This window comes from Lygodium microphyllum, chromosome 1 (assembly GCF_053477565.2).
Source record: "Lygodium microphyllum isolate KBCC chromosome 1, Lygodium_microphyllum_v1.1.10, whole genome shotgun sequence".
In the NCBI taxonomy this organism is placed as follows: domain Eukaryota; kingdom Viridiplantae; phylum Streptophyta; class Polypodiopsida; order Schizaeales; family Lygodiaceae; genus Lygodium; species Lygodium microphyllum.
The window spans coordinates 37,432,391-37,451,359 of NC_141135.1; the positions used below are offsets into that span (position 1 = coordinate 37,432,391).

General features: G+C 41.2%; 1 protein-coding gene across 1 annotated transcript; it reads right to left on the reverse strand.

Annotated features, from left to right (window-relative positions):
- Positions 1-1,893: 1,893 nt before the first annotated feature.
- LOC148041007 (large ribosomal subunit protein uL1c-like) lies at positions 1,894-18,617 on the reverse strand. Its single transcript, XM_087675535.1, has 7 exons — positions 18,219-18,617; positions 10,162-10,341; positions 5,058-5,112; positions 3,727-3,854; positions 2,717-2,800; positions 2,395-2,520; positions 1,894-2,298 (listed from the first exon to the last, which is right to left on the reverse strand). Exons 1-7 carry the CDS (start codon positions 18,534-18,536, stop codon positions 2,170-2,172), a joined length of 1,020 nt encoding a protein of 339 aa, XP_087531661.1. The 5' UTR covers positions 18,537-18,617; the 3' UTR covers positions 1,894-2,169.
- Positions 18,618-18,969: the final 352 nt, after the last annotated feature.

Consider the following 18,969-nt stretch of genomic DNA (forward strand, 5'->3'; position numbering starts at 1 on the left):
TTGGCATAGGTCTTAAGATTTAGATCCTCAAGGCATAGGCCTTAAGAGTTAGACCCTCAAGACTAGCTATTGAGATAACCCATGTGCTAGTGAGTTTCAAGCGCACATGTTCACAAACAATTAACATGGAGTCTATGAAAAACTTGAATGGGTGGCCCAACAAGATTTCGATTCCAACCCCTTCTCTATTCAATAAAACTTAAAAGAATATTGGAATGGTTTGTCTCCACTACCAATTTTAATATGTATTTTCCTAACAAAAAGTATCGTTGACCTTTATAAAGTACCATGATGAAATTATTTAGCATCTATAGGTTGCAATAGCAATTGATCCAATTCTCTCCAATAGCAATAAGAAAGGATGTTGACTAATCATCAATTATTTAATAATAATAGCAAAGAATCAACACTAACTAAATTATTAACTAATTGCACACTAACTGTTTAATTAATATATAACTAAATATTAAATATTAAACTACAATTAATTAATAACTATAACTAATCATTAATTATTTTATAATAACAATAAAAAATCAACACTAACTAAATTACTAAATTATTAACTAACTAGTTGCACACTAGCTAATCGTTAATTAATCTAATTGAATTATTAGCTAACTAATTACTAACTACCACTAACTAAATTATTAACTAACTAATCACACACTAACTAATTGTTGCTAATCTAACTACATTATTAACTAACTAATCATATTGTAACTAATCTATTAATCACTAGCTGATACTAACTAATCACTCAACTAGTCATCAACTATACACAATACTAATCGAACTAACACTAACTAATCCAACTATTGAAACTAATCTAATCAATGGCAATCACAACTAACTAATACCAACATTAATCAAATTAATATCGACACTAGTAACCTAAAGGTACGAGACCTTGACAATTGAGTAGGACAACATTCCCAAAGCTTGGCTCCTAAAGCTTGCGATGATGGGCATTAGCATGAAGAAGGCACAAGTGCACACATGACAATGAAAGCGAAGGTACTAAGACTTGAAGGGATACAATGCATTAGCATAGAAAGCTAAAGCTACGAAAGCTAAAAGCGAAAGCATGAGTGAGTGTCAAATATAAAAATCGAGCAGACGAAACCTACCAAATCTAAAAGCAAAAGCACAAGTCAGTGGTGCTAAAAACAAGAATTGAAAAAACGAGAAGAATAATGGAGCGAAGATTTAAAAAACTAGAAAAATCAAATGAAACAAATCACACACTAATTGATCGCTAACTAATCTAACTACATTATGGCCTAACTAATGACATCGTGACTAATCCGTTAATCGCTAACTGATACTAACTAATCACTCAACTCGCCATCAACTATAAACATTACTAATAGAACTTACACTGACTAATCGAATCCAAACGAGTCTAATCAACGGCAATCATAACCTACTAATATTGAACTGATATCAGCAGTAATCGAAAAGGATATCGACGCTACCAACCGAAATGTGCGAAACCATGACAATTGAGAGGGACGACGTTAGCGAAGCTCGGCTCCTAAAGCAGCTTGCGATGATGGGCATTAGCACAAAATAAGCTCACATGACGACGAAAGCGAAGGTACGAAGACTTATAGAAGCGATACAATGCAAGTGGCATAGAAAGCTAAAGCTAAATAAAAAGTGAAAGGCAAAACTTGAGCGAACGAAAGCGATAGCACAAGCGAGTGGCATTCAAAACAAAAACTGAAAAGACTAAGAAGATACAAATCGAGCAAAGAAGAAAAATCACAAAAAAAAAAAAAAAAAACAGGAGAAATAAAATAGCTAGCGGGACGTGTAAAGATTAGAGACATCCATCGACCACCACTTTTTCAGCTGCTCAGGTGGAAAAGTTTCATCGACGCCGCCCTGTTTTGCCACACTGCATAATTTTGATTGATTGATGATTGATGATCATGATGATGATGCTGCAGGGAGGGCAGGCTACGGAGCGATAAACAAAGACGCAACGGACACCATGCCCCCTTCCATGAGCTTCCATATCTATAGCCTTTCAATCCTTTACTTCAGTTGTTTCGTAATGAGATCTTTTGTGGACTCTATTGACCGGCTTTTTTGGTGTCGAAATCCCCCCCAACACATGTTGGAACTGAGAAGGAACATTCGATGAGCTTTTGATAGATGTGACTATGATAGCTTGTATTCTCGAAGCTCACTAACATTCAACTTGATTGAAGGCCCCATGGTCGCACAAATGTATGCTGTTTTCCAATACACACCCTTGGACCCTGATGGTTTGTTCGCATCCACCGAATTCTGCAATGCATGCATCCAATCACTGCCAACTCATACAATAAGGCTTTCCAAACAAACCTCCTATAATATATTTAACCATACACAAGTTTCACTTACTGTAACGGCTATGAGATTTGTCTGCAGATCTTCCTCACTAAATGCTGTTTTGCCAAAAGGTACATGAACGATTCCTGTTTTGTCTATTCTGTATTCGACCTTGCCTGCTTTAAACTCCGAGATTGCCTGCTCATAGTCATGTCCAGTGTTTAATCAAAGATATTCAGTGAAATCATCACTCACAGACAAAGCAAATCTAACTATCAAACTAATGGTTGATGACTCTACAAATGCAACGATTGTGACTTCACAATTCAGTATTAACTCGGTCAAGTTTGGTTTTGACGGGGATGGATGGTGGTGTGCAAGAGAGAGAATATACTTGAGAAAGGTCTGGCGTAACAGTTCCTGCTTTTGGATTTGGCATTAGCCCCCGTGGACCCAATAACCTTCCCAGCTTCGCAACCTGCCCACAAGGAATTCAAAGATTGAACATTTAAAAAACCTGAACTAGTATAAAATTGCAACTCCTAGAGGTGTAGAAGAATAAAATATAACAATCACCACAAACTGGAGAATACGGACATCAATCCCGAGTATAATTCAGCCCTCTATCATGATAATATACGGATAGCAAAAGATTCCCATAGAAAGGGTAACAGACATCGTCATGAAGTTTTATATCTCACTATAGAGCTGGACCTGATTGATAATGTCAAACGCTTGCTCTCAAGTTGACCCTCTACTAAGTAGAATGTGGTCTGTGGATAGATTCTTCTCTTCAGCATCGTAATCTTGGCAGGATGGGTTTGTGATTTGGCATGCCCCTTGACGATTTACATGTGCCACCAAAAAGAAAAAGAACGTTTGATGGTTAAATCACTGACCCACAATCAACCTACTTCGGGAGACTTCTGGTTTTGGACTGCAAGCATGGGTGTCTCTTACTGATTATCAACTACAGCTATCAGTAACACGGTTCTTGTCACATCCTTTCAAAAGTCGGATAGAGTTTTAGACTGCAAACAAGGATATTGTATTACTGGTCATCAAATACAACTATCAACAAAATGGTTCTTCTTGTCACACGCTTGCAAAAGTTGGATAGAGTTGAGCTAGAGTCCTAATTTAAGGCCTTACACCACTCACCTTTGCAACCAAAACAAACAATAAAAAATTAGCCTAGTGCCATGTTGTCACACTTGTTTGATACTACATTATAAGAATACCATAAACATTGACTTTGTTCTAAAGTATTAAACAATGACAAACTCCTGTATGAGTTTTAAGGCATTACCCCAGATCTCAGATAGATTAGGTTTCAATTAAGAAGGACATAAACCCTCTAAAAGCTACCCAAAGGTTCAATAATTGCAGCAGAATGTGTAAAACCTTTGGCATCATATCTGGAGTGGCAATAAGCTTGTCAAAGTCCATGAAACCTCCTGATATTTCCTCAATCAAATCTTCAGCTCCGACTATATCTGCACCTGCCTTCTTTGCCTCTATCTGTTTCTCTCCTGACATCCACCCCACACCCCCCCCCCCCCAAAAAAAAAGCATCACACTTTGGTATAAAACACTTCAAATAGTTTACTATTACAAACTTGAATGCATGGCAGTACAAAACTCTTTCCAAGAAAGCTCCTGACAAGTAGTAAAAGCTTTCTATGCATTCTTTGATTGTGGGAGATAATTGACGAAACTTTTTGGTCTCACAGGCCCACATGAGATGCCTACTACACAAAGCACCACAAGAATAAAAGCGAGCTGCCCTTTCTAACAAACACTCTTTGGATTGCACATTGATGAGATTTCACTCATGCATGGCTTAGTAGTCTGAGTAACTCCATCACTTTTGTGTACCCAACAGGTGTTGCCTAGACAGGATTGATGGCTATAGAGCACCACATGTAGGGGCCTCAATCTCAATTAGAATTATGTGGAATTGGCATTATGCTCATAGCCGATTCAAAAAGAGACTCAAAAGACACTTACATGCTAGCACCCCGTGTAGGGGGGCCTTGATCTCAATTCAAATTATGCGGAATTGGCATTATGCTCATAGCCAATTCAATAGAGGAACTCAAAAGACACTTAAATGCCCTTGGCCTAAAGGTATTTTGCACAGAGAGGGGTCTCACTCAGATAACTAACCCTAGCCATAAACATCAAAGTGTTTCTTATTTTCAACACCCTGGAGCCCACCATCCACAACACTTGTGTACAAGGTATACAAGTGTTTAAATAATCTCAACTTCCAGCATGATATATGAGGTAACATATTGATAGGCACACCTCACGCTGGTCAGACAGAAATAAATCGCAGCCAAGGTCTTTTCAGAGGTGGGAAATAAGCATGGTATAGGTTAGTCCATCCTTAACCCAGGGAAATATGAGAAGAAACAAAGGAATCCCATGAGTGTTCATCTCAATCACAGGTACTTCCTTTAATTAACAAAGGAAAATATAGAAGAAAATAATCTTCAGATTATTCTCACGGAGGCAAGGATTATGTGTTCAGACTAAAAAACCGCCGTTTGCACCTGCTCATCGCAACAACTTCATTTGGACACCAAGCTAAAGCATTCTGAAATGCTACAGATTCCAAATCTCTTACAATCTTATTTCTTTAATATCCTGAAGTGTGTATGTATCCTGAGTAAATACAGCTATTACAAGCTTATTTGTTTAATATCCCAAAGTACTTATTGCTAATATACCTTGAGTAAGAACGGCTATTCTCACAACCTGACCAGTGCCTTTGGGTAGTAAAACCTGGAACAAAGAGCAGATTTGAGAAACCGATTCCAATGTGTGACAATAAAAAATGGAAATCCAACTTTTTACAAACTGTTTCCATTCTTCCAAAAAAAACCATTACATTGGTGGAAGGTTTGAGGCCCAGACTATGCTGTATAGAACCTTGCTACAAATGTGCCTGAGTTATATGTATATTATTGATTTGATTAATGGAACCCAAAAATCATGAAAGAAATGTCACTTTGATAGTCCAGAGTTGGAAAATCCAGATTTAGTTGAACTTGGAGGTTTGATATGAACTTGGGCTACCACCAAGTGCCATCCCAAATGAAGACAAGTGTCAGTGATGATCCACTAAGCCCATGTGATCATAGATCCATGGCTGCCCTAAAATTCACATTGACATTGAGGACAGGAGCCGCCTTTAGAGAAACTCAAACCTTGAAATCTCCTATCTAGATAGCCACTTGTTCCCTCAAGAGGCACGTTTCCACTTTGGTCTCCCTGTTAGTTCCAACGGCTTGCTCAACTCATTCTGCCTCAGTGGTGAGTACTATTTGCAGTACTTCTTAACAAACCTTTCCTGATTCTTGGATAATACATCCCCCCAAGCAAAGTATAGGATGGGCCCACAACCATCGCCTTCGCGCAATGATCATGAGTTATGACACCCTATGGAAGATGAATTCGTATCCACTTAGGGCAACAATTGAAGAGTAGAAGCCACAACTGACAAGATTCCTGCAATCTCCATGGTCTTGACTCTCACATTCGAAATCGAATCCATCAGGTCAAGCCTTGCACTTACTCTCTTTTTGCAGCTTCATTTGCTTCTCTTGAGCATTTGCCTTCGTGGAACCATCTCATCCAGTACTCGTGAACTTACTCTTCTATTTTGTTTTTGTAGAAACAAAATGTTTGTGCCACATTCATGGTCTTGACTCTCACCTTCGAAATTGCATCCTTTACGTCAAGCTTCGCACTTGTTTTCTTCTTGCAGCTTCATTTGCTTCTCTTGAGCATTTGCCTTCATGGAACCATCTCATTCACTACTTGTCAACTTACTCTTCTTTTTGTTTTTGTTGCAACAAAATGCTTGTGCTATTCAATCTCTTTACGCCTTTCCCAATTCAATGGCCAATTTCATGGCCGCCAGGCTGCTTCAAGGTTTCCAGACATCGTGCCTCCACATAGGCTGAAATGTTGCTATCCAAGCTGTCCACAAGCTTAGAGATAAGATCAGAATGAGAGAGGGGAAGGGATATGTGCATAGCAACTTGGTGAAATGGGTGAAGCATGTCCCCACATCCAGCAGAAATACTTCCACTTCTTACATTGTTGCAACTTGCAATACAATTCATAACATACCGTTACTCCATCTAGAAGACTCTTCTGCACATGAAGCAGCTTAGAACCCTTTGTTTGCATCATGGTGGAAAGGACACTATCCACCTCCTACAAACAAGTGTAGACAAGCTTTCCTTCTTGTTGTTGAACTTCTAAAAAATCATTTTTCACCAACCAGAGAGATACGAAGCCTCATTGAACAAATAGAATGTCCATCAGGAATATGCAGTGAGGGATCGGGCTCCTTTCCTCAATGCTAGGGTGGCTGTAAGAAGGTGTACAGGAACCCTTTATTCCTTAAGAGTGGCTTGAAGCACCCAATGGAAAAGAATGGGAAAGAACATGAGAAGGGGTAGGTGAGCACTCCACTCAACAAAGTTGATCCTTCATTAGTAGTCAGTGGTGAAAAACCCCACATAGTGCAGTCTTCTCACTGCCGCCGGGTGGCCTCGTGTCAAGTTGAGTACCTTCATCCACTAAATCCAGGACCACCAACTGCTCTAGCCATCCAACCTTCACTCCACGCACCTCTCAATGTAAATGACCTCCCTTCAAAGCTAGAAGACCATAAATTGAGAAGATTTCAACTAGCTTTGAATAAGTAAAGGCTCTTGCCAAAGCAATGCCACCTCTATCCAATGCCAATAGCTTCTTCACACAGACTTTGACAGTTGACTCGAATCCCAGTTGTGAACCACCTTGAGCGCACAACTCAAGAAAGGTAAGAGAAAAAAAAATTCAAATCTGATAATACAACACCTAAATAGGTTTGGCTAAGGTATTTAGGCCAGTAATCCAAACAGGTCCAGCACTCTTCACTTTGATTTCCTCATACCCACCTCATTGTCCTATTTGGAGACTGGGACAAGTATTCTACACTGAACCATAATCTACCACGAACTATCTTCAACCACAATAAAGGTGCGAACGCTCCAACTTGCCTCACTCTCGAACTTTCCTGCCTGTAAGAGTTCGCTGCTCCACTTCAATGCACGATCTTTGATGTAGATGGCATCTGTTGATCATGATTCATGAACCACAATGATCCTGAACGCAGCCACAACTTTGAAATAGCTCAAGCATTTTGAGTTGCCCTACAACAATAGAAGTGTAGGATCATAAGTAAAACAGTTGAGTTGAATGTGGCAACTAAAATTTTTCCATGTCATCAATACATCAACCAAAATGCATGACTATTGTCCGACTTCTCATGTGACTTGATGTCGATTGCATGTACAAGCTGTACATGCGACCATCACCTGCCTCTTGGCACTCCAGCCGCATCATCCCACCACATAACTTGCCTAGTGTATGAGCACTTGGATGTGGGTGATGCCAAGGTGCTTTTTTTTACCGTGTAAAGAAGATTCTAATAATAACACCTCCAAAAGAACCCGAGATAAAACAAAGTGCAAACTGTCTACCCCCCACCATCTCCTCTAGTGGTTCCCTCGTACCTCCATTCCTTTCAAAGAGAGACGATATTGGTGATGTAGTTGTGGATTTCCTAGCCCTTTGTGTTTCAAAGGAGGCTTCCCTTTTGGCTATTTTTTAGGGGTTTGACCACATTTAGGGTTTTTCCTCTTTTTCACCTATATATAGACAACTTGCCCTCCCACTTTCACTATCTATCATTGGTCCATCGATATCAGCCAGCCCTCCTCATTCTCTGAACCCCCTACTACCGTCTAGCGCCCACACTAACTCGTAGAGCTGCGTGTTCGGGCTAACTGTTGCAGCATTATACCTTCAACCATTGCAGTCACATTGTTCCTTCTCTCTCCTATGTTCTCTCTTTGTCCCCTCTCCATGTTCACTTTCCTCTTTCCATTGTGCCTTGGAAAGACATTGATGTCAATGTTTATTGTATAAATCCCTGAGCACATCATTTCAGATGCATTGAAGAAGTGTCGAATATGTTTTGGTATCAACATTGTCCTAGTCTAGAACTTCTTCCTCATAGTTGTCTTCCTCCAATTGGATGGAAGAGGAGATGGTTTTTCGGGATGCAAGGCAAAACGTAAGGCAATGTACCAGAGTCACTTTTGCACAAATCAAGCTTTCATCACCACACTCCAAGTTACATAGTCAAGACTTTTAATCTTGTCATCAACGTTGCAACATGGAGGAGCAATTTAGATGAGATACAACAAAGATATAAGTTAGGAGTTTTGAGGGAGAATAGGCACTTACCATTAACAGCCAAGTACCAAGAGTCCAATAGTTCATGAAAGAGAACAGTTCAGAGTAGAGACAAGAGAGAGAAACAAAATGTGATGTGTGTACTGAATAGAGGCACAACAACCAACACAAGTGAACCTTCCCTTCAGAGTGCAGATCAGGCTGAAAACACAAGAAGGATGAAAATACAGGCCAAAAAACATCACATCTACAGGAAAAAATGAAGATTGGCTGCATAGAAGACCAAAATATTAGCAGATGAAGCACGGTGCATACACAGGCTGCAGCAGACAAAACGAGGTCAGCACTGAAAACACAGAGAAATCAGGCTGCCAACTGTCACAATTGATGCGCCTAGGCTAGCCAGATCAGGCTAGCAGCAAAACGCAAACTTTAGAGCAGCTGGGAAGTGCCATCAGACCTAAAACAGCAGTCCGTAACAGCAACCGGCACCAGAATCAAGACATTTGGGCTCGGATACCATGTCAAAATGGTGTGGAGTAACAGAAACAAAAAGATAGAGCTGTTGCAAACACAAAGAACTGAACAAAAGAGCAAGAATGCACGAACTCAAAGAGAATGAACTCTAGAAATGGAATTCATACACCAAGGCTCAAGAGTGTGTATGAAGGCACAGGCTATGGGCTACCAGCAAAATGTTCCCAGTCTGTCTCTCCAACCGGCTGCAGTGTGCTCATATGAATGAATGGAACATGGAGGAGAGGCAGCCAAATAAAAGGCAGTGGAAATACATCAAAAATAGTGTAAATTCAGATCAGCCAGCAATAAATGTGCCACCTCATAAATGCAATGCACTCTGGCTATGAACCCTGTCACCCAAGATACGTTCAATACTAACACAGTCCGGTGAAGGATTCCTACGTACATCATAAATAAAATGGTTAAGTGAACAACCAATTTGGTGGGCTGTAATGCCAAACCATGTAAGGCATTATAGACTTGCAATTGTGGGAAGCAAGGGAACTTGGCTACCTCAAGAGCTACATTGCCTCACAAAGGGGTGATCTACAGCCAAGGATGAAGGATACATTCTTCTAGGCGTAATATCATATGTCTCCCTTCAGATGACTGATCGCATTTCAGACTCAAATCTGCCTACATATAGTTCTATACATGATGAAGTAAACGACAATCTGAAATTCAGAATATGTTGCTTGCATATTATCACAATACCACACAAGAATGAAAAAAAAATCAAGGCAATGGTTTGATAGCATATTTCCCAACTTACAGAAAACCACGAACCAGACATTCACAAGAATCAACTAAACCCCTATCTCAATATCTGAACAAACACCCATTCCCATTAACACTACTTTTCTAAGCATATGACTCCATCCAGAAAAGCTATGGCACATCCAGTTACAAAGCCTCTAATGAATCATCAGCATAAGCAAATCTAAAGTAGCTACATGGATGCCTTTGTGATTGATGATTTAAATTTACATCTGAATAGAAATACAAAAAGATGTGTCAACATACACCAACAATGAATTTCCATCTCTCCTAACTCACCGTGGCCCTAAGCTGCTGATCTGCATACTTAGGATCCAGGTTTAATCGTATATGTATTTCAGCAGTTTCAACAAATTTTGTCTTGGCTGTTGCTTTCAGTAGTCTAATAGCCTCAGCAGGAGAGTACTCTTGTTTAGGCTCTCGAGTCTTCTGCAGTTCCAAGAACCTTTTTGACCGAGTCTGGAGACATAATACAGTTGTTAAACACAGCTTGTTTTAAAAAATTCTCCTATATAAAACTTTATTTGAATGACAAAAGATAACTGACATGGATAAAAATGATCAACAGACCAGAGCTTTTCACATTCCTCTTTCTACAACCAAATACAGATGTTCAGCCTACTCCTATGATAATAAACAGGGTGACAGATTAGAAGAAATGATTAAGGATCTTTGGGATGTAACATGAATTCCTATGATCAAATTTATTTCCCCTGCACTTTTTGTTTTAAACTAACTAATACTTAGCAAAACAGTACACTTGCCCTCCAGTGAGGTGCATAGGAGGAGATAAGTTGTAAGTTGGCTGCACCGAGTCCAGCTATCATAACCTGCCTGCCACTCCACTAGCTGCCTACCTCCCCTACAACTACCCGCTTGGAATGGTCATTTTTGGATCCCCTGTCCCCATTTTCCATTCCATGCCTATTCCATGTGGCTATATGGTCACATGAAATGGTGATTCATGATGTTCTGTTCTCATTCCCCATTCTGTTTGACTATACCACTTTGCCAGTGATGCACCTGTTTCCCCATATGCTTGTAAATCATAGAAACATGGAACGGGCAGAATGGACCCTTGGGATGCTGTTCCAAAATGTGTAGGGATGGGAAACACGTTTCCATCACAAGGAACATTCCAGCTGTCATTCCCAACAACATTTTAACCTTGGAATGTTCCTTCGCCAAGAACACTGTTGGGAACCTGGCATCCCTAGCAGGATTGCATGCTGCATCTTCGTTTTTGTCTTTGTTTCTGCCCAACCGCCTTCGTTTTCACCACCTACTGCAGCTTGCCCTCCCTGCCATCCTCTTTTTTTCGTAAATCCCTGCCATCCTCTCTCTCTCTCTCTATGGGTTTTATACATTAATTGAAAAAAACAAGTACAATATGACAAGATTACAAGGTGCAAGGTGGCTCTAAGCCATCATGTATGAACCAAATACAAGGTATTCAGTAACTACAAAAGAGGAGTGCAAGAGGCACCCCAAGACTAGACAAACAAAAAGGCTCAAGAGGTTTGATGAGATTTTGTCGCATGAGCCTAGGCCTTCACTGCCATTGTCTCCAGGACACCATCTTCAAAGAAGTCTCCCAATACAGCAAAGGGGTTGGGTCTTTTATGTTCAACCCGTGAGGCAGAAGGTACATTTGCAAGCTAGGAAGAAGGACCTAGATACTTACAATCCCAAGAAGTAACGACTTTGCCATTAGCATCAAAGGCCAATTGGGCCAGAGGGCCACCAACAGGTAATGGATCCTTGGTAGGAGCAAGAGATCAAGTAGTACACGTGTCCACCAACTTATCTCGACAACACAAATAAGTGTGGATAGGGTCCTGTGAAGAAGAAGGTTAAGCAGGCAATGCAGGCACAAAAAACTCCTTCGCTCTTTTATTACATAAGCTAGTTGCTTGCCTTTAGACTGACCTGTCTGAGCAGATTGTTGCGGGGTAAAAGGTGGAGGCTGGTTGTGTTGCACACGGCTTATCTTGGTCCATGTCCATTGGTTGATCCACCAAGGTGCTCTTGCAACCAAGACATTTGGCCATGAAGTGTCCCAATTGACGGCACGAGAAACAATGGTGGCCAGCGAAAGTACCCCACTAGAGCCACAACAAAAGAGGTCTCATGCTGATACAATTGAGATGCAACCAACTGGATCTTTTTCTAGTGGTATCCCACAACATTCACAATCGATTGCAGTTGGCTGCCTTCAAACTCAAGGGTACAAACACATGGCCAACTGCAGCCATCACATCTTTTAGAAGGGCCCAATAAACTATTGGGCAGCTCTCCATTTTCACTCATACCAAACAAGAGTGCTTAAGCAAGCATTGGAAATCTGGCAATGGACGCCAAGAGACAATGTGCACCAACTGTTTTTCAAAGAAAAGGGGCTGCATATGAAGTAGGAGATTTCGTGCTTAAATAGAAAGAAGGACTACCTCATGGAATCCACGCACGTTTGCAAAAATCTCCTCCACACAATCCAACTGGACAAAAGCTGTCAACCACCAATGGATCCTGGCAAGCACAAGAATCCGACTAGTGAAAAAGTGAATCACTCCTCTCTCATGCAAAGAGGAAAAGAAGCAAAGAACCTCCTAAGCATGCACCTATACATCCAAAATCTCCTCATCCACGTAGGTAGGAATAGCTCTATAATCGTGCTCGACATATTCCTAAAAAAGGCAATTCCCAAACTCCAGCAACTAGCCCCACTTGGGTTCTTGCAAGTCGTGCGAAGTAGAAGCCAGCCAAGCATACGAGCAGGGTGAAGAATCACCCAATTCAAGAGAAGCAGAAACCAAAGGAAAATTGGGATGGATATGCTTGCCGCGTTAGATGGATGTTTGAACCTCCGACAGAGGAGAAGTCATCTCATCAATGCAGGGCACAATGTCCTCTTCCATGTCAACAGCTTCCATAGGCATTTCTAGTTCTAGAACTACATCATATTGATCCATATCTTCCCCAGTCTGGCCTGTCATCAACGAACGGGAATAATGAGCATATCACCTACTATGTCTGAGTGTTGAGGAAAAGCACAACATGTGTGCAAGTGAACAAGCAATCATGGCCTAGCAAGGCAGCAAGGCCCCCAAGGCATGGTAGCAGGATAGCAGGACACCCAAGGCAAAGTGGCAGGGCAAGGCCCCCAGGTTGGCACGCACACAAAACAGGCAGATACTCTCTCTCTCTCTCTCTCTCATTCTCTTTTTTTTGCACATGAATCTACACACAGTGACTTGTAGCAGATAGGCAGCGCACAAGGCTGCAAGGCCCTAGAACAAGGCGGGGTTGTAGTAAGCACACCCCCAAAACAGGGCAGAATGCAAGCAGTGTGCAACTACAAGAGGCACTCAGGAGGCTTGCACGCCATTCCTCCCCCCCCCCCCCCCCTCTCTCTCTCTCTCTCTCTCATAAGTGTATATTAATGTTGGAAAATTTACATTTGGCCTTCAAGTCCAAACAAAAATGATAGAAGTCTCACATCAAGCCTTTTGGCCAGCCATGAAAATCCTATCAAGCACCTGTCAAAGCCAAAAGACTACTATAAAACAACAATAAATATCATGCTGGCAACAGAATTGGAGTAGAGCAAATAATATCCAGCCAAGGAGCAGCCACATCAAGGAGAACCACATCTACTGAAATCATGGAAGAAATCTACCATGAGAGTAATCCTGGAACACGGGCCACATGACCACAAATACCCGGGGATGAGTCAAAAATAAAGGCATTACAAGTCCACCAAATTCTCTCTCTCTCTCTCTCTCTCTCTCTCTCTCTCTCTCTCTCATATTACTAAGGCCTGAAATAATAAACGGCAGTAATTCTCATGCTCTTAAAGTGTCTTTGAATACGTGTGATGTTTATTGCAGGATTATGAAAAAGCCTCAAATTTATCTATTTTTTAATTTCCCATCCCCTCCCCATTCAAACCATGTTCCCCATTCCTGTTACCATTCCCCATTCCTCATCCCATGTTGCTGTGCTGTCAATGGTTCACATTGCTATTTTGGAACCTCTACACACAAGCCTAATCATGTGGGCTGTTCATTCAAGTAGGCTCCCCATCTTATAGATGGCATCATCTCAAGAATGATGAACCTATTAGCAAATGTGTTTACCTATCAGCAGTGCCACGTTAGCAGCCAGATAGGCAAGATGCAATCAGACTGCCCCGTGGCAATCCAGTTGGCCAATGTGCAATACAATAAATGCAGCCAACCTGACAGTTTTTTTCGTATTTCAGCAAACTATAAATAGCCTCACACAACACACTCTCCTACACTTGCAGTTGCAGATTTCAGGGCACAGATTAGGCAGATTGCAGCAGACTTCGAGATGTCTAGCAAGGAGACATTGTCGAGGTCGAGAAACGCAGACATACGGACTGCACCCATGTACATATCTACATTCCTTTGTATTCAGCATACTTCATACAGCAGATCTTGTTCTTCTGTCTCTTTCTCTCTCTCTCCTCTCTGTGTTCACCCTACTCTCTCAGTCTTGGTCCCATGCTTCCGCATTGCTGCACTCTGACATAATGCTAGTCAAAGTGGAATTGCAATAAATGCACTTTTTTGCAGCCACCTATTTATGATACTATGGCTCCAAGGGGCAAAGCAAGGGACTTCAATGAGGGGGGCAAAAGTGTGAAGTTTATTCTTTCAATGGCACATAAGGTAAGCAGAAAGTTTGACTTTTATTCAACAATTTGATGTAGCATACTCTGGGGATAACTTCACTAAGTCATCAAAATTGTGAAGGCCATTTATCACATGCTATTCATGCAAAATATACATCTCGTATATCGCATGCAAATGTACATCACCTACACATTGCACATAACTCATGCAAATGTATAGTTTTAGAGTCATGGTATGAAGTACACAAATCCACATATCAAAATCATAGTGACTAGTACATTGAATAGTGATCCTCTAGGCAGAATATTGTTAGCATACAGTACCTTGAAGGAAACCAAAGCACATCCAAGATCATTGCATACCGAAGCTAGTCCATATTAGGGGAGTGGAGATGCTACCAAGGCCTTTTGAGCTCAGGATCAGCCAAATCCTCATACTTTTTAGATTGCTGACTACTAGGACGATCCTTTGTTTGTAACTGCTTAAGTGACCAACAAATTTCAGCATGTAGTGGGCAATGAGCATGGTTAAGCAATAGTGGCATATGTTATTTAACTATGACGCCACAGGTATTTCCAGTGTTCACTGATGCCTTTGTATCACTGTTATTCAATCAAGAGCAATTGCAAGTTTTCACGGGGAAGGCATGAAAAAGGGTCGAGAATTTTAACTAATGCACAATGCAAACTGGCATGGAAACTAAGATCAACAATCACACACTAGTGTTAGACACAAGCGTACACATGGTATGATAACAATTGGACTGCCTCTTTATAGGTTGAGCATGTGTTTGCAGTCATGCTTGTTATTACATTTTATTCTATGTCAAGAAAGCAACCTTGTTAAGGTTCACAATGTGAGAGAAACTTCAATCAGACAGAACTGCAGCTTCTAAGTGAATGAAGCCCTTTAAAGTACCAAGGATATCAACCATCTTCCTCACCTATTTGATAATGTTGTCCACCCAGCTTACCAAAAAAAAGGCATTCATACTTGTGCACTAGAGTATCCATTACTTTCAATTCATCTTTGGAAGGTTCACCTGAGTTACCAACTAATACACACCAATAATGATGTTAGTTCATGCCCTTACAAAAGTGAGTACACCCAATGCAAAAGAGCAAAAGAAGGACCAAGTTTTTGAGAAGAGGAGATTAAAGACTCCCCAAGAGTAGGCAAGACACCCTGTATAATCAGCTTCATAAAAGTCCCGTCCAACTTCAAATCGAAGGGGATTGATCAACATGAAGAAATGCCATCATACACATGATGATTCTCCATGAGAATTCAACTTAGGGCCATCAGCTTCTTTAAGACGCCTCCCTCTCTAGTCTTGCTGTTGGAATAACACTACTTACAACAAAGTTAAGTAGCTGAGCTAAGCCTAGAAAAATAAGGCTCTGAGAAAATTGAATAGGATCCGAGAAGCTTTGCTTGTACATTTAGCCTCAATTCTCTGTCACTGAAAATCATCCCAATGGCTAACAACTTGCTTTTGTCTACCACTTCGGCCACTATTATTTGACACAAATCTCATTACATTGGTATACAAAAGCATTTTATTGATTGCACCCCACAGTCCTTGGTAAGATGCAAATTGATCAGGAATCTTACTCTAAAGAAAGTTAACACAAAAAGTATGTTAAATACGCCTCCTTTTTATCCTGTCCATCCTTGTCAATGGCATGTTTCCACCAAATTTCACCCAACTCCAAGGACTACATCTGCTTGGGAAACCTAGAAGGTATGATCAAATTCCACAATTAGTAAACCATCAGCCAGAGGGTGAACATGCTCAGTGCATATACAATCAGCTCATCAATATCACTCTTAACAGGATCAACCAAGTAGCTAGTCACCCTTCTTAGAGAGCCTGCAGCATCTGCTTGAAACACAAGTCAAAGAGAAATTGCTCCTCTCCAATACCTACTACTGAAATACATGATCAAACAGCAGATAAACTCACCAAGAATGGTTGCTAAACAGAGAGGGATACAGGGTAGGAAAGGATGAAGCGGTGCTCTGCCAAGCAAAACTAACTCACATAGGTTACTGCTATTATTTCAGAACTTGAAGACAGACTGCTAAAGTAGGCCTACTGATTTTCTGAGTAAATCTCTTCAGAATGCCACACCAGTAATAGCACAAAACTTGTGCTTGCACAATTGCTACTTCCTGCATCTGGATTGTCACCATCAGAAATGGCCAACCATGCTGCAACTATAGTTCAGCTAACGTGCCAGGCCACCATTTCAAAGCCCGACTACAGCTCCTGTGGCCAACTGGACCTAGAAGACTACTCCTATGGCCAGTTGGATCTATGTCTGGTGGTACTGAGAGGTCTCATGTTCATCTCCTTGTCACAAACAAGAGAAATGGATAGCGAAAGTGACAATGCTTGAAAAAACACTAGAAGATGACCGCTCATATTGGGACACAATCAGGCCGCTCTCAGGTCAAGCAGGACATGCATTGGACTTGGTAAAAAGACTGTCCCTTGACTTCATTCCCCCGTGCACCACTGAAAGAACTCAAGGGAGAAAAAACAACTGTGCCTACCCCATTTTCAGAATGACCTTTTCCAAACAGATTCATTATGTGCACTCAATACCGCCCCCAAATATCTTCCATTTGCCAGCACTGCAGATACAAATGCTCTTTCTGTAGGTGCAAATTCTGTACAATGTTGGGCTATACAAATTAAAAAGTTTCTCAATAGTACACTGTCTTTACATTATGTTGGATTATCCTTAGATCCATGAGGACAGGAAGCTAAGTTTTAGGAGCTTTAGGCTGCTCCTTGAAGAACATTCAAAATATTGTGTGACCATTGATGCCTTTTAACACCGTTCAAACAATGAAATTTGTGTAAAGAGAAGCTGCTGATGATTACCAGAGCACCAATGGAAGCAAGGAATCACATAGTTCATTTGAACAGAAAGTCCTTTTAAATGACTTCTAATCTATCAAACTGTAAAAGAATGGTGCTGAGTAAGAAGTGGCTAGACATACTTCAGGCTACTTCTTGAAGAAAATTTGTGAACATTGCGATTGTTTAATATGTGCCATTCCATACTAGATTCACAGAGGCAATAGGAGACAGGATTACATAGTTTCGTTTGAAGAGAAAAATCCTGCCGAATGGTTGAAGATACAATTAATCCACTGAACCTAAAAGAATGGCTGAGTGACAAGTGTCTTCACATAATTTAGTTACAGATAGAAAAACATGTAAGAGCTATGTGATGGTTGGATACATTTTATCCCGTAAGATATACGAAATCTGGATAAGAGTCCTTGGTGATGATTTGCAGTGGCAATTGATGCAAGGAATCACACAGTTCCATTCCAAGGGGAACTTCCTGTCGAAGGACTGAACATATATGTAATATTGAACTTCATCTCGAAGGGCTGAACGTATATTTAATCTACTGAATGCTAAGAATGACCGAGTGAGAATTGTCTTCACATGCTTTGGCTATAACTCGAATAATACCGAAGAATATGGAAGAACATTGTGATGATTTGATGCAGTTTATCCCACTTTAACAAAGAAATCTGCATAATGAGATGTTGCTGATTATTTGCAGAGAGACGATTGAATGAAGGAATCGCATGATGCCATTGAAGACAAACTTCCTTTATTCTACTGAACTCTATAAGAATGGCCGAGATTACCCGATCCCTTTTGAGTGGCAAGGCAGCTTTCCCCTTCTTCGGCTTAAGGGCGGGGGCCTCTTCTCCGGCTGCTTCACCTGCTTCGTCTTCGTCGAGGGTCGGGAAGAGCTGAGTGACGGCACGAATGCTCAGAGCAGTCCTGTGATCAATCCACAGAGGCGAAAGAGGCCTGCAGGCATGGACATTGGAGGAAGCAGCAACAGGCAGAAGCAGCCGAGAGGAAGAAGAAGAAGCCGAAAGGGAAGAAGAAGGGGAAGAAGAAGAAGAACCGGGTGCAGAATAGAGGTCGAAGAGGCAAGGGCCAGCGTACGAAGCCATGGCAGGACCTTGCGTGGTCACCAACTCCCGCCTCTCCTTCTCTCTCTCTAGTGTGGCTAGTGGATAAAGCCTTCACATCAGCAAAGTCATGCAGCCAACATCACCAATAGAGCAAGCTATTACCCTTACTATTACCGTTTTAATTAATACATTGATTGAGGAGCGTCCACATGCACATGCATCCACGTTGCCCTCTTAGTTGCACTATAGGAAAGGGCATCATTGCACACATGTGCACCCACATGGTTGCACCCATTGCATGAAATGCGAGAACATCACACACCTTGGATTACTTTTATGTGATAAAGTAGACTAGTTGGACGCCATCATTGCAAAGCTCACGAGGCTACACCTCACTTGCTTTGCATTTTGGTGAGCAAAGGGAAGCAACCATGCTATGATGTGGCCACTTTCTTGTTACTAACAACCTTAT